The 16,383-nt window shown below is 43.1% G+C and overlaps 2 protein-coding genes across 7 annotated transcripts; both read left to right on the forward strand.

Annotated features, from left to right (window-relative positions):
• Window positions 1-1,986: 1,986 nt before the first annotated feature.
• On the forward strand, window positions 1,987-6,241 carry LOC125552668. Of its 6 annotated transcripts, none has more exons than XR_007303724.1 (7): window positions 1,990-3,106; window positions 3,479-3,651; window positions 3,740-4,631; window positions 5,253-5,364; window positions 5,488-5,610; window positions 5,697-5,806; window positions 5,950-6,241. XR_007303724.1 is itself a non-coding variant. In XM_048716297.1 (6 exons), the coding sequence occupies exons 1-5, from the start codon at window positions 2,963-2,965 to the stop codon at window positions 5,699-5,701; spliced, it is 441 nt and encodes a 146-aa protein (XP_048572254.1). In that variant the 5' UTR covers window positions 1,992-2,962; the 3' UTR covers window positions 5,702-5,806; window positions 5,950-6,241. The 6 variants fall into 6 exon arrangements, 1 of the variants encoding a protein (XP_048572254.1); XR_007303723.1 differs by lacking the exon at window positions 3,740-4,631 and having other exon boundaries at window positions 1,996-2,173; window positions 2,287-3,106; XR_007303725.1 differs by having other exon boundaries at window positions 1,987-3,106; window positions 3,740-5,364; window positions 5,538-5,610.
• A 4,948-nt stretch (window positions 6,242-11,189) lies between these two features.
• On the forward strand, window positions 11,190-15,727 carry LOC125554862 (cyclin-B1-2-like). The gene is made up of 3 exons (XM_048718255.1): window positions 11,190-11,321; window positions 11,421-11,518; window positions 15,493-15,727. Exons 1-3 carry the CDS (start codon window positions 11,190-11,192, stop codon window positions 15,725-15,727), a joined length of 465 nt encoding a protein of 154 aa, XP_048574212.1.
• Window positions 15,728-16,383: the final 656 nt, after the last annotated feature.

The raw sequence follows: 16,383 nt of genomic DNA on the forward strand, positions 1-16,383 counted from the left end.
ACATAGAGCAGCATGATGTTTGTATCATGCCATACTGTTATGTTGAGAAACACATTATTTCTTCATATACTCATTAGGAATTTTCCATGTGGAATTGTTGGACGATCGTACACACTGAACATCACAAACACAATAAGTTTGTTTTTGACTATACAATTATAAAAATGTCATATAAAAATATAAACATACACAATTTTCACATATAACAGTACACCTTCAGTGTCATCTCTTCCATGTACCTAAAAGAGAATCTCCCAGTAGCGGCCACTTAATGATTTGCCCATCATAAATCAAGTGGAAGTGCGATCAAATATTCAAATGTTTATACAGACCACATGCATTGCTTTGGTTCCCAGGTGTCATGTGATCCACATCACTTTACAAAATATGAAAAATTGATTATATATCAGCAAGAAAGAGAAATGGAGTGGGCTAAGATCAATATAATGAATTACGAAAGAAAAATACAGGTGAATCGAAAACATTTTAGAAACATTTTTTGTTCTTTTCAACATTAATCAAGATTACGTGTTGTTTTTCAGTTAGAAGGAGAAACAAAAATCGTGCATGTAACTAAAATATGTGAGTAGAGATAATATTGCCTCGCTTTATAACTCCACGAGAAACAACCTAACTTCAAGTTGTCGTATAAAACAGTGTACCAACAGGCAACTCCTCCTGAAGTAAACTTTGCCTAACAATAGCTGATAAATGGACTCGCTGCTACTCTAGTTGAGTGATGCTACACGTATTGTCCTATCCTACTACGACCAATGACTTTCTCACTGAAAAATACGACTAATGACATAGTATATTGGTACCTTTCTTGTTTTCGACCTGTATGGTCCACATTTGTGTCCTACCATCATCCGTTGGCAAAGCATCGTATGCGCACAATTTGTTTTTTCAAGATTTGCAGTGTGGTGCTGATGTTTCCTGCCACTGCCATTGCATTGACCAGCCAATTTATTCAACAGTAATTATGGAGAACAGTAAAAGAAATTTGTACCTCATGGCTAGGCATAACCAACTTACATTTGATTCTCGTGATGAAACAGAATTAGGAGGACAGAAAAGGTATCAACTCAAACGTATTTGTAGAGAGACTAAATACAGTTATTCTTCACCCGATGTAATCTTACGATCATTTCATAATTAAATTACGTTTGAAATTCAAATAGTTACATTTCTATTGATTCACTACGTAAAATTTGACATAAGAAAATAAAAATATAGGTCATAAGACAAGAAAATTTGCAGTTTATGTGTATTTTAGACTATGTTTTTACGTTTGTAATTTTACATAACATAAAATATTTTTTACGATGATTATATATTTTCTTATGGTCTCTTTTTGCGTCGGAAATAAGACAAAACTTACGGAACGTAAAATTACGGTGCATTGATAGCGCTATTCGTCACCCTGGGTGAGGAATAGTTATTCTTCACCCCCCTCTATTTTACTATCAATGCACCGTAATTTTACGTAGCGCTATTCGTCACCCTGGGTGAGGCATAGTTATTCTTCACCCCCCCCTCTATTTTACTATCAATGCACCGTAAATTTACGTTCCGTAAGTTTTGTCTCGAAGCAAAAAGGGACCGTAAGAAAATATATAATCGCCGTAAAAATATTTTATGTTATATAAAATTACAAACACAAAAACATAGTCTAAAATACATATAAACTGCAAATTTTCTTGTCTCATGACCTATATTTTTATTTTCTTATATCAAATTTTATGTAGTGAATCAATTTGAATGTAACTATTTGAATTCGAAACGTAATTTAATTATGAAATGATCATAAGATTACCTCGGGTGAAAAATAACTTATTCTGCACCCTGGGTGATGAATAATAAGCACGGATTGAGTTTCGGGTTCACCGTCGCGGGTTTTTTGTGAAAAAGTTTTTTTGTTTTTTATTTATTGAACCCGCAGTCCTTTATTAAGTGAGAAAAACGTTTCGTTTAGGCTGTTTTCCAAAACCCCCCTGTCGTATCCAATATTCAACCCGCAGTTCTCAAGCACACAGAAGCACGGGCTCTCCTCACCTCCCGATCCCAGCCGCCAGGAGGCGACCGATCCCGGCGACGCTCGATCCGGTGCTACGAGCTAGGGTTTGATCCGCCACCTCTCCGGCCTCCCCGTCGGTGGCGCACCGACGCTCCGGTCACCCCTCTTCTCCTCCCCTTCCCTCCTCTGCTCTTGCCCCCTTCTCCTCCACTCATTTTTTTCGTCCGTCTCAATTCGCTCGATCCGCCCCTCCTGAGCGGCGGCTGCAGGCGACGTGGTGCCATGCCACTCCTCTCTCCTCAAGGCGCCGCCATCCCGAGACGCGCTGATCTGGTGCCGCTGGAGGTGACCGCCGTTGTCGACCTGGCAGGCTCAACAGTCACCGCTGGAGCTCCACATCCCCAAGACGAGGTGGAAGAAGCCCCAATCACGGGCAAGTGCCGCCACCCCAACGGCACCGATGGGGTCTGGGAGGTAGATGTCAGGGACAGAGGGGATGACGGACAATCCACATACGCCAGTCGAAGGCCTCGAGAAGGATGGCTCAGTCGGACTCAAGAGCAGCTGGACTAGAGGACACCATCGTCTTCACATCGCATATGTCTATTGAATTTGATGAGAGAAGGGCATGGAGCCAAGAAGGTTGGATCGTGCGGTTGTTAGAATCCTCGCAGTGTGTTGAACCTCCCAATGGAGCTTCTGTGTTCGGCAATGGCCATGTGACGGACAGAGCGAGAGGCACATCATCATGGCCAGACGCAACAAGGGATGGTACCTGAGGCACAACCGCTACGGTGCTGAGAAGGAGGGGGCTGTAGCACCCGACAAATGCTGGACTCAGCTTTGATGCTCAATTAGGGCGGCCACACACATGACTCTGCCCAAGGTTCAACTGCAGTTGGCTCGGATAAAAAGGATTGCAACATTGGTAGTACTGTTGATAGGATGGTTAGTTTTGGAAGGGGAATGGTAGTATGCGCAGAGATTGAAAACAAGGCTACAGTGCAAACACTCTTGCTCAACCAATTTAAGCTCAGTGTCAGCTCTTTGTGCTCTTTCCTTCTTGCAGAACCAATGTTTCCTCATGAGGTGAGCAATGTTTCCTTGGGACACGGTGAAAATTCTAGAGGACACGAGTGGTGTCCCTTCAAATGCATGTAGCTCCTAATATGTATTATTTAACCTTAGTGATGGTATTTATTTATAGCAGACCTAAAATTTCAAAAACTCTGCTGTAAGTGCATAGGTAGGTCTGTTTATGGATGGGACAATTTAGCAACTGAAATGTTGAATAGGTTGTTGTGATTTTTTTTATGGCTGTTAATGCATTGAACTTTTTTTTGTTGTGCATTTAATTTTGGTGGTAAAGATTTTGCGATCCAGCCCCATGATGCCTTGAGAAAGCTGAGATCTGCCATCGTGCTCTTCTCAGTTGCTGACGAGACCTTCTGATGCATGCAGTCACCTTTGTTCCCGGTATTATAGTCATGAAGAAGCTTTCCTTCACATTTTAATTTGCCTAACCAGCCCCAGAAGCATCCAATCTCGCCTCTGACGCATTGCCGGAACACCTTACGCCGTCCGCACGTGCTCCACACTTCGCCGGAACTTCTTCTGCAGGTTTTCCATTTGAGGTATGTACTAAAGCTAACCTTACAAGAGGCATGCAATATAAGCATGATTTTCAACATATTACCTGCATCTTTTATTCTGTTGTACTAGGCTATGCGATGAAGCTGATAGAATTGCTAGAAATCAGAAGATGAACAATGGAATAGTTAGTGACCAGTGAACCTTGAGCCCATGGAATAGCCCTTTATGACAAATAGCAGAACTCTGTTCTGTCTAGATCTTTTGGTTGCCCATCGTATCGGGCATGTGCATTGCACAACAGCATGCAAGGCAGTTGGGAATCAAGTGCATCATCACGGTGACACAACTGATCTACAACAAGAGAACCCATCCAAAGTAAAAGAAAATACATAGTATCCAATCCATCATATCCTAATTAAACCCCAAACAGATGTTCTTGCCTTGATCGAGGGTGTAAGCTACAGTAGTTTTCTTCTTCTGATAAGGCACTTGATATATGTCATAGTATCGGTAGTATGGTTCACACACTGGTGTACAAAACATGGAAACAACACTGTCAAACTTAACCAAAGGAATAAAGGGCATACTACAGTGTGATGTGGTGTCGCAGGGCGCATGCTGGACATTTTGCTGATGCCATGCATCAATGAGAAACCTGCGCGTGCACCCCTCGCCTTCCTCTGTTCTAGGCCTCCCCGTCTTGCCTCACTCCTCTCCGGCAGTCATTGATTTCGACGGGAAATATGCAAGGAGGATGGGGAATAACTGCTTGTACGGGTTGTGGGCATGCTCGGACCAGGAGGAGACAAAAGTTGTTGCGGCTGCCATGCGCAATGAAGGATGGGTACGATGGTCAGCGGGATGGGATGCAGCGGCTCGCAGGGGCAGCGCCTTCGGCGGCAGGCGCTGGGGCAATGAATTCTACTTATGCGTTGGAGTCAGTTGCATGCTAACTGGACAATGCGTTAGCTTGTTCTGTACTTACTCTGTAGCTACCAGTGATCAAAGTTGGAAGCTCAATGTAAGCTAAACAGTTACCTTCTTTACTTGTGTTGGTTTTTCCATGCGTGATTCTTTGGGGCGTAGGAATTTTACTAAAGCTAGCTCGATTTCAACAAGAATTTGAACAATTCTCTGGTCTGGTCTGAAAGTTACCTATTTGGGTAGCTAGGTTCAGTGATTGAAAATATTGCATGTTATTATTGGTGAATATAAGTTCATGGACAAATAAAAGTGGAAGATCATGGGGAAATTTGCTATCAATTTTTAATTTGTTACTCTGATGTATTCTATTGTCGACAAAATTATATAGTCAAACGAGGCATGTAGCACAGGTATTCAGTCTAGAATGATATTTTGGTGAGGATAATCATGAATTCTCTTGGGTTCTGTCCTGATATTTGGCAGTTGTAGAATATCGTATCCATTATTTGTTTGAAATATGATATCTCCATTGTTACTGTAGAATATCATGCGATTATTTATTTGAAATATGACATCTTCATTGTTACTGTAGAATATCATGTCCATTATTTATTTGAAATATGACATCTCCATTGTTACTACTGGAGCTGAAAAATATATTTCACAACTACCTAAATAAATCTATTTTATCATCTATTACTGACTTTTTGATTCCCAGGTCCAAAGAAATAAGTTCTACAAGTGCAACCTTATGTCTGTATCAGGTGTACTGCTCTAAATTGCTTAAGCGATCAGGTGTCCTGCTATATGGACCTCCAGGCACTGGGAAGGTAGGTGTACTGAGTTTTATACTTTGTCTGAATTGAGTTTTCATCTTCATTTTTCGAAAGTTAGTTGTATCTGACAACAAAGATAATACATGCTAACTAGGATGTTTTCTTTTGAATTTTTAGACATTACTTGTGAAAGCAGTAGCAACTGAGTGCTCATTAAACTTTCTTAGCGTAAAAGGTCCAGAACTGACAAACATGTATGTTGGAGAGTCAGAGAGGAATATCAGGGACATCTTTTAGAAGGTATATCCATCTGCACAAGCCATGTTTGTAATTGCCATGAAATATGCACATATACTCGGGTTTTCAGTTTTCACTGTCCATTTCAGGCTAGATCAGCACGCCCATGAGTAATTTTCTTCGATGAGCTTGATTCCCTTGCTCCTGCACGAGGGTCATCTGCACATTCTAGAGATGTGATGGATAAATGGTTTCTCAGGTATAATTAACGTAATCAATGAGGTGGTTACTGGTGTCTCAGTTTTCCCTCTTTTTTACACAAGCCTCTGTTTTCCCTCTTATTTTCAGTGTTTAAATGTTAAGAGTAAGCTAATTCAGTTTCCCTTTTTCTCTCTTTACTAGCACAAATGCCCGATGGAGATGCATATGTTTGGCATTCTATCAGTAAACATACACGTGCGCTGGCTTGCAGTACTACATTTTGTGATTGTGTAGTATCCACACCACTACTAATGCTTAAGTCCGTTGCCTTGCCGTGTAATTGTGTCATATGCACACCAATACTAATGCTCTATGCTCTCGCTTGAGAGCACGTGCTGTGCTTTGTATCATCTAAAAAATGTAAACTCTATAATTAGAAACAGACTTTAGCACTGTGATCCAGTATGTATTGAGTAGTGGATTAATGTATGTATTTGATGTGCTTTCAACTACTTATTTATTGCTTGCACCAGAAATACCAATAAGTTACTATTGAAAATAAAATATACTATCAGGAAAATGTAAAAACGCACGCGCACTGGTCTCAACTAGCTCAAATGCTCTGCTGCTGCCGCCCTCCCCTAAGAGCATTCAACCCTAGGAGGAGCTGCTTGTGCACCCCGAACACTCAACCCTATGATAGAGCTGGTTCTGCATCACATCATTTTATCCCATTGCAATGCACGGGCTTAAATCGTCTTTATTTATCGGTTCAGTTTAGTAGTGCATCTTCTCATGATCGCATCTATCGTTTATTTCACGAAAGAAACATCTATGCATTTTTTGGGTTTGTCGTGAAGTTCATAGGAATCGATCATGAACTTGATGCCATACCCAAGAAAGGTGAGGTTGCTTCGCATGCGAGCCGTACTTTGGCGAGCGGTAGTCACGCCGATTGATTAGCCGCCTTTTATTTGTATCACTACCATTGGCTTCATCTGCGTGCATAGATGTATAATGTGGATGTAAAAACTAAGTTTTGTATTAGTATCTTTCTTAATTCTCAAGAGAAAATCGGAGAATACGTTGTCAATGTGAACAAATTTTACTACACTGCTGAGTGGTTTCCTGATAAATCTCAGTTCGTTCGAAATGGGCAGATGATCTTTTTTGTAGTAATATGTATTGAAGATTTATACGTGGAAATGTGTATATCATTAGGTGATCTGTTAACAATTTAGATTTCCGTTGCAAACAATTATGTTTCATCTTTTTTTCATTTACTATACTCCAAATTTGAAGGTTGATATTATACAAATTTTACCAAATTAACAAATATTGGTTGTGAAAAAAAAATCAGTATGTAACAATCGCGAACATTAGGAAGCAATTCATGGAAGGCAGCCCTCACGGTCCAGCTCGACAAGATTAGGTTTTAAAGTTATAATAAATGTTCTCTTGTGCCGGTGTGGTTCAATGACAGTGTGGTGGGTGAGTTCATCGCCTTCAGATTGACCACGTTCAGACACGTTGCGACTAGGTGAGCGGCTTATGTCAACAACGGCGGGAAGAAGGATAACTATGAGACAGATTGGTTACCGTGTTCAAGTGGATGAAGCAGATTGTGTGTGTAGTGATGGGTTGTGATGTTATTATTTTTCACCTTATAGCGAATGAGGGTAACCTTAGTTTCGACATTTGTCTTGGATATAAGAAGTGGCGCATAGTGGCACTCGGAGTAGGAGCGGGTTTTACAAAAAAGATCGTCTGGTGCAACGCACGGGCATTTGTACTAGTCTATCTCTAATAATAATAATAAATCTCTCCCTATAATAATAAAGCACGGATTGACTTCATGGGTTCATCGTCACAATACGCTTTTTGTCCGTCGTAATACGCTTTGTGTGTTTGTGTCTATCAGTTTATTTTTCGACATTTGTCTTGGATATAAGAAGTGGCGCATAGTGGCACTCGGAGTAGGAGCAGGTTTTACAAAAAAAGATTGCCCGGTGCAACGCACAGGCATTTGTACTAGTCTATTTCTAATAATAATAATAAATCTCTTCCTAATAATAAAGCACGGATTGACTCCGTGGGTTCACCGTCACAATACGCCTTTTGTCCGTCGTAATACACTTTGTGTGTTTGTGTCTATCAGTTTATTTTTCTACGGGAAAAAAAATGTCCCGACTTGGAGTCGAACCCAGGACATCGTCGTGGGTGCAGTCAAGTCTGGCCACCAAGATGAATCACGTATTTTCTTCTTATGCAACAGGTTCTTTTATTTGTAGTTTATTGTTTGCAACCTGTTCTATACCAATACACTGGGCCCACTTACATGCTGATGGGCCTATCAGAAATTATTGTTCGTGTGTAGAATCTAACCCGTGCCCTCACGTTCGTTCCAGAGGCTGCAATAATAGTTTGATTTGCTTTTAAATTAATAATGGTCCCATCTTGCTATTCTACATCAAATCTCATCAGTTTATATACCTCAGCAAATAGACAATCAACAAGCCCCTTCGTCAATAAACAAACATATTATGAAATGTGAGTTAGATTGTGGGAGTCTAAAGTATATTAAACATACGGAGGGCATCAATAAGCTATCCTAGATTGAGGACGGATGCACGCGGACGCGAGCAATGGAATCAACAGCCGAGGGACGCGGCAGATGCTAATCGTCCACTTGCGGTGTGTACTAGGAAGCTGAATCACCATACACAAGAGATCGCTAAAATCCATATTGGTTGACACATCTTTCTGCACAATTTAGTATTTAAAATTTAAGATTTCACTTCGGTAAGAAAAACTGTATCCAATTTTTTGAATAATCTGGCATGCCATTGTTTTTTTAACATCAGTACAGACACAAGCGTTCATATAAACGTGCATACACTCTCCCATATGAACGCACACACGCATACCCACCCCTATGAGCACCTCCAAAAGACTGACCCGACATATCATCTTGAGATTTACAAAGTCACCATAGGCGCCTCGTCCTTGGCGGGAACGTCTCCACCCACTGAATGCGTGTCGCCGAAAATCCTGAAATAAATACAAGAAAGCATAGACATTTATGTTGAGAGAAAACAAAAAAAATTCTAAAGTCACATCATAATTGAGTAGCTTAATATTTTCCTACAAGATCCTAATTAAGCATTCATGTCGTCGCCAATATGTATTTTAATGTTAATTACAATTAAATAATGTTCAATACAACCGGTGCATCTATCTAGTTAGAAAACTCAACATAATTTCCATCACTTATGATTGAACTATGTGCGAACATTGCAAGAAGAAAAAAAAATGTTGTAGAGAAAAGAGAGCACAAGATATACATATGAGATATCACAGGGTGAAGTAGGAGATTGATAGATGAACGTTTTCCTCTGGTTGCTAGCATGTTTGCTATAGATGCATATGCTAATAGGTGTTATAATATTGGTTCGGAGTCAAATGTAACATTTGTAATGTTGAAATAGATTTTGAGTTTGGTATATGCAAAAATGTTTACAGCCTATAAACATCTTAAGTAAGTGATAATTGATAAATGAATTTGTGTGTTGTAGATTGAACCATCTATGCCAAATATGCAAGCTAGCATGTGTATCATTTGTTTTTTAAATGTCCAAACATTTTTCTCAACGATGGTCCTTTTTTTATATCTCGAATGTAATATATTTATATGTATTCAGATATTTACAAGTGCATCGTTGTATTTTGTATAACACAAAATAAATCCAGAATAAGTTAACTTTTATGTTATTAAACATGCTATGATCTGAACATCGTGCATTCCATTGACCATGGATGAGTATTCCATTGAGAAAGGAGAGTCTCATTCTCAAGACTCGCAGGAGGGTGCACACGTATTTTTTCTCCCGTTGCAACGTACGGGTTTTTTGCTAGTCTATCCCTAATAATAAAGCATGGATTGACTTCGTGGGTTCACCGTTACAATACGCTTTCTTCTTGTGAATTTACGCTTTCAGTTTGAATTTAAAACATATACGCGAGGTGGTACTAATTCAGGAACCACGTAGTGTGCATCAAAACGCATCCATGTTGTGCCTCACGACATCGGTGGAAAGACCAAGGGACACCAGCGGCATCGATGGGCGCTCGCTTGGGCGGCGGATCTCGGCTACTCCGTCATGGATCCGGTGGCGAACGGATCGAGACGGGAGAGGCGGCAACCTCCATGGCGGGTCCTTGAAGGAAACCAGCGGTGGATGGATGATAGGGAGAGGCTGCGATCTCCATGGCAGGCTCCTTGGAGGACACTAGCAGTGGCCGGCGGATCCGACCAACACCAGCTGACGGATCGAGATCCCAAATAATGTCCGACCACGGCCCTATCGTGTCCGTCGCGCCGGCCACATCTGCTGTGCGCTCGAGCTCATGGGTCCACACGCGCTCGTCCCAAATCTCGCCCGTGCTCTCCGCGCCGCTCTGTCCATCGAGCGCGAGGCGCCGCCCCGCCTCGCAGCGTCCTCTCGATGTAGCCGTCGACCCATGGCTCGCGCCGGCCTGCCCTGCAACAGTCGACCCTTGGCGCTTGGGGCTCGAGCCGTCCCGCCCTGCAGCCGCCGACCTGCAGCTCGCACCGACCAGCCATGCCCCGTAGTTGCCGCCGCCGCCGGGCCCTGCGGTCCACCTCACGCCCCCCTCCCCGCGCGCGCATGCTCATCTCCGCGCCCGACCCCACGCACGCCCGCAGCAGAGCCCACCTCCGCGCGCTCGCGAGCGCCGAGCTCCGGGGCCGCCGCAGCTCGGCCGAAGCAATGCCCGCACCCGCACGCCCGCCACCCCACGTGCTGACCGGCCGTTCCACAAAGGTCGTCGATGTGTTCAACCACATTGTGGGGAAGAAACAGAGAAAGGAGGAGACAGAGAGGTGGATGGGTGAGAGGACCTATTTTTTTCTCCCGTTGCAACGCACGGGCTCTTCTGCTAGTAATAATAAAGCATGGCGCTTTTACATAAAGGTCCCTAATGTTTTGGGCAATAACCCGCGCTACATATTTAAGTTGGTACCGTATAAAAAACATTTCGGAGAATCCGGTGCTGCGTAGGCAGAGGAGATACGCGAGGAGGTTGGCGATCTAGGCAGCAAGCGGCGGCAGCGGCAGGCTGAGACGGCGTGCGAACGACCGCTAGGGGCGGCAACTTGCGGTGGTCAGAGCACGAGAGGAGCAGAGAGCAGCGGCGCGTCTGTGAGGGAAGATGACGGCGCGTCCATTGGAGGCGACCTCGGGGCAGAAGGGGCGAGAGACCGGTAGGCGGCGGTCTGGTGGTGGTTCGCCAGGCGGCAGGGTCGGTCGGGCACGCGGGGATCGAGCGCCTCCCCCTGATGGCGTTGAGCGTAGCGGCACACGACCCCAAGACAACAGAGAGAACAGAGAGAGGAAAAAAACAGAGGCTCAGCAGCGGCGATGGCGAGCGGCGGCGGTCTGATGATGAAGAAGGAGCTCGGCGAGACCCACGACGTCCTCCACTTTGGCGCCAACGACAGCGTCCGCGGCGACCTCGCGCCGGCGCACCCCGTCCAGGCCACCATCCACAAGGTAAAAACCCTCCCCGATCCACCCTCGTTGGTTCCCCCAAACCCTAGCGCGCGCTGAATCGGAGTTTTTTTCTTCTTCTTTTGGTGCGCGCGCGTGCAGGAGGCCAAGTTCTGGGACGAGAAGAAGTTTGGGACCGAGGCCATCTACGGATCGGCCTTCAACATCCGCAGGGATCTCGACGCCCAGATCCTCTCCAGGTTGGTTCTCTCGCTGCCCCCCTCCTGGAAATAGGTTTTGTCTGACTAAAGAGCTACCGGTATTAGATATTTTTTTAGCGGTATGATCTGGGAGCTGCAATTGTTGGGGTCGTCAATTCGACCTTACTTTTGTTTTGTTGAGCAAATCAGGGCCCCTACCTTCAGATTATTACATCTAGAAGCGCACACGCTTAACGCTTGTGAATGAGAGTTTTACAAACCAGAGCACAACGAGTGCATCCGGAGTGGTTGATGCATTAGGGAGAGAGGGGGGAGTTCAGTTTTGCCAAATTAATAGAGAGCCTTCATCTTTTTCTGCCCTGGGCACCCATATTTTGACCAAATTCACACATTGTTTCATGACTGGAGGTATATTAATGTCATCAGAGACCTTTCGATTCCTTGCAAGCCAAATGGACCAGAGAGTATATGGTTCCCATTTTTTTTCTCACAGAGAAGCTTGTCACCCGTGTTAAAAATGCCAGCCCATTCTTTCACATCATCTAGCCTTATGCCCATAAGGTCCCATATATGTTTCATCCTGATGCACTTCAGAGTTAAATGTGCAACCGTTTCTTGGTCGTTGCATCCAAAGGGGCAGGTATCACTGTCGTCGAGTCCCTGCTTTTTAAGGAGCTCTCTGACTTTGATCTGGTTTCTGATGAGCGTCCAGGCAATTTGTTTCCCTTTTTTTGGTGACAAGCAGTCCCAAATACATCGATAAATGAGCTCAGTACATCCTCCAAAATTCGTAAGCTGATGGGATTTCCTGACTGAAAATTCCACTAAGTGCTTCATTCTAAGAGCTCGTTTATCCAAGGATCAAACCTTGAGATAGACAAAACTAAGGAATTGAGCTAGAACCTTGAGTTCTCCGGGCCTGGCTTTTATCTTGTGGAATATCTTTAGTCACTTCCCAAATCTCTAAGTAAAATGTGTAGGTAGGCTGGATAAATCAAATGAATTTGGATACAGCAGGTTGAGATCGATAAAAGTGAAGTGGACATGACTGCAAGGTTTAAATTCAAACATATTTGAATTTAATTCAAATGGGTAACTAGGACTAGGTTCTACAAAGTGCCCAAAAATGTTGAGATTTTTTTGTGGAGCTTTGATAAATGCAGAAAGATTTGTGGGCAACGATTTGCGGGATTTCAGATGGCTTTAATTTAAACAAGTCATCTTTAGTGCTGCTGGACTGTAACAGTCAGACATACCATCGACCCTAAGGCTCTTTTTTTAACATGCTATAAGACGCTAATGCTCTTTTCCTGATTAATGATTGACATGCATTTCTTTTAGACTTTATTATCATGCTGGATTCTACGTTGTTGTGTATTTTGTTTGACGGGACAACTAGTGTTCTTTATAGTGAACTCACTATGGGACATTATGCTTATGTATAACAAAAACAAAATTGGAAAAAAAATATTAAATTTGTTTCTTCCGTTGCAACGCACGGGCATATGTGCTATATATAGAAAGTCTATTAGTAACCCAGGGTGAAGAATAAGTAATTCTTCACCCTTGGTCCATCGACCAAGCCAGCCATACTTTCGGTCCAACCACGCCACGGTCGTGAGATGGGAAAAAAAACCACCGTCCCGTGACTGTAAAATTACAGCATGGTCGAGCTAATCTTACGTTTTGGAGGTTGACTCAAACTAGCCCACCTCCACGTCCTTTTCTAGTCCGCCGCGAACAGTTGTTTTTAGTATTTTCTAAAAATAAGAGGCCGCGAACGGTTTTGACAGTATTGACGGCAAACGGCGGCGCGGTGCTCCACGGGTTGGCTCGAAGGGAAGCCGTCGGTGCATGGCGGTGTGCTGCTCGGCAGTGTGGTTAGAGGACGGTTGGCTCGAGGTTGTGTTCGTCGCTGGGCAGGTGATCTGGCGTGATGTTTGGCGGCTGCCTAGGTCTTGGGAGGCGCCATGATTGGTGATCGCGGCGCAGCTTTGGGTTGTGATGGCGATGTCATGAAACTGCAGTGGGTGGTCGTGCCTGATCTGCTCCGTGTGTGTAAGTCCATGGGAGGAGGTGAGCATCTTCAATTCTAATGCTCTCTTTTACAAATTTTCATTATGAAGGGTTCAGTACCAGATTTGCTGTGTTGTCATTGTTATCTGGGAGGTGATGATGTGTTTTATTTTGCAAGAGCTCATGGAAGAACCGGGAGATCAGTTGTTAGTCACTGTTGTGCTTCTTCCTTTCTGAATAATCTTGGGGAGGGCCAATGACAGAGTTTTACATCAGTTTTTGGGGACAGGTAGAAAACAGAGAAGGGAGGGGATAGGATCGAGCGCCCACAGATGAAAGCTGAACCCAAACCGTGTTTCCTTTTGTTTCTTATTAGGCCCTTGTGCTCCTGGAATTTTTTTTTTTGGTCTAATGGCTGTTACTTGGTGCGTGCGATGGGAGGTCCAGGAAGTACTTCTCAGCAAAAGCAATTCCTCTGCATGTGGCAACAAGATCCAAGTAGATTGCTTGATAACCGACTATAGGATTCATGCCTCTTCTAGCCTGAACTTAGTAAGCTGCGGAAATAAACAATAGAAAAGGTAAAGAACCACCACAGGGATATGTAACAGTGGGAGTTTTGAGTACTATCTGGATGTGTTCTCAGTTCTTTTCTGGTATATATGCTTGTGTGCCTCTCCTACGTACATGGTGTTTTTTTGGATAGGTTCGTGAGATACAAGTGGATGATATTTATGGATTGCACTTGGCTTGTCATGTGTTCATGACTGCCTGTCAGAGCTGGTATCCTCAGCAAACTGTTTTTGCTTCTTGTAAAGCGGGGTGTGACAATTTTGTCTAAAGAAGTAACTTAGATACCACCTTATGTGCCGGTGTTTGTGTTCTTGCATGTAACACTCTGTAACTGCTTCTTTGGATCACTCTCTAGTGTTTGCACTGTGGTGGGTGGTGGTCGATTCGCAGCACCGGAGCAGTTGTGCAGGGTCGCGGGTGGTCGTCGATTCGCAGCACCAGAGCAGTTGTGCAGCGTCGCGGGCGGTCGTCGTGCAGCGTTGCTGGTGGTCCTCGGTGTCAGGCTACGTTGACTGTTGACTTGCTTGTTGATGTGGTCTGCATCTCCTCCCACCACGATGGTCGGCAACCAGGCCTTCGCTGCTGGAGCTCTTCAGTATCGCCCCCTCTACATAAATTTGCAGGAGTATGTGTCCATTTATTCCCAGTATGGCTACAGTTAGTGAAAGTAATTTAGTTATTTGAATTAAGATCATGTCCCAATAGGCATAGGCTAGGCATTGCTGTTGCAGTTTTGATCTCCTCCTCCAATTTATTTGGTTTGGTTGTAGCTGTCCTTCAAGGTTAATACTCAGATTTAATATCTTTTTGCCCAGTTCCTATGTGTTGGAGCAGAACCCTTCTTTGTTTTTGTTGATAGACCATGTCATTATTAGTTCACTTCTACTCGTCGTGTAGATTCCATGGTTGATGAAGGAGGGTTTAGTACTGTCATATACCATGTAAATGTTGCCTAAAAGTTTTTTTCCTCTATAAATGAAGCTCTTCATTTACGAAACAGAAAATATTTAGTTTTCTGCCCATAACTCTGAATCTTTATTAACTTGTGGCTTCTTGCTATGGTCGATTTTTGGTTACTACTAGTGTGTTGAATGTAGACTGTTGGCTTGTACAATATTATTTATTATGTTCCATCAAAAAAATATTCCCTGTAGAAATTTTTGTCAAGGATGTCAATTATCATGTCAAGCCTTTAAGCTCACAATTTTAGAGATATATGTTTACTTCTTGTTTAGGAGGAGAAATAAGAGGTTCTAAGGTTCCTTTTGTTCTTGTATAATTCTATTATTTTTTGTTCTCTTTTGTTTACTACTTCAGTCAAATTCAGAAATTACGGTGTGTAAAACCTATGTTTTTCTAGTCTATTTTGAACGATCTTTTTTGTATTTTTCAGAGTGACTAATTTACAATTATTTTATTCACAGAGCCATGAAGTTTACAGGCACTACTCCCAGCAGGGTTAAGAAAATCCATTTTCAATGGAGTCAATATTCTTTAGAATTTCATTTTGATGACTGTCAGGGTCAGGCGCACCAAAGGATGGACTGTGGTTCCATGTCCAAAGGGACAATACTGGACCGGCAGATGAGCGGGCTCTTGCTGATGCAACTCCTTCTGCTGCTCATCAACCTGTCGTTTCATTCTCTCCTCCTCGGCTAGTCCGTCAAAGGCCACCAGATGATTTCCGAACAAGAAGTTTCCTGCAAAGAGATGGGAGAGGGCAGCGACACCCAGTGAACATAATTTTGTTGATCCTCCAGCAAGTGTGACCAAGAATGTTGGATCAAAGCTTTGTTCTGGAAGTTCTAATCGATAGTTTCTGTATTGCATACAAAGGGTAATCAATGCTGGGCTAAAGATCTCTGCTACATGTTCCATGGGTTGAATATAACCAATCATGTTGCTTATTTTTAGGAGAAGTTCAGACCTGTGAGAAACCAGATGTAAATTACAAAGCTGCTCCTATTTATATATTTGTAGATGTTCTTTATTGTGCCTAGTTGTTGTAACGTAATTTCTTACGACTGCCAGAGCGGTTCATTTTATTTGCATCATCCAACACATTTAAGGTGTCACTCGAAATTTTAAAAGGTTTGCCTATTACTTTGCTGCTCTGATCTATTTTATACAATTTAAGTTGGGTTTTAATATGTTTTTGGTGGTTTGATGATGTTGTTATCTGTTAAAGTTATCATATTATGGTAACTGGGAGAGTGATGGCCAACCATTCATTTCCTTTAAGGCAATATCTACCATGTTCAGATATTGACAACCAGTGCACCAAGGAGTTGATAAAAGGCTAGGGGTGTAACTTT

This window comes from Triticum urartu, chromosome 4 (assembly GCF_003073215.2).
Source record: "Triticum urartu cultivar G1812 chromosome 4, Tu2.1, whole genome shotgun sequence".
Classification (NCBI taxonomy): domain Eukaryota; kingdom Viridiplantae; phylum Streptophyta; class Magnoliopsida; order Poales; family Poaceae; genus Triticum; species Triticum urartu.

Bases quoted from the DNA above. Each gene is read 5' to 3' on its own strand.
- LOC125552668 (XM_048716297.1), top strand. From the start codon at position 2,963: ATGGTTAGTTTTGGAAGGGGAATGGTAGTATGCGCAGAGATTGAAAAC. The intron at 3,652-5,252 runs GTATGTACTAAA...TTTGATTCCCAG, and splicing joins CTGCAGGTTTTCCATTTGAG to GTCCAAAGAAATAAGTTCTA. The intron at 5,365-5,537 runs GTAGGTGTACTG...AAACTTTCTTAG, and splicing joins GACCTCCAGGCACTGGGAAG to CGTAAAAGGTCCAGAACTGA.
- LOC125554862 (XM_048718255.1), top strand. From the start codon at position 11,190: ATGGCGAGCGGCGGCGGTCTGATGATGAAGAAGGAGCTCGGCGAGACC. The intron at 11,322-11,420 runs GTAAAAACCCTC...GCGCGCGTGCAG, and splicing joins TCCAGGCCACCATCCACAAG to GAGGCCAAGTTCTGGGACGA. The intron at 11,519-15,492 runs GTTGGTTCTCTC...TTTTATTCACAG, and splicing joins GACGCCCAGATCCTCTCCAG to AGCCATGAAGTTTACAGGCA.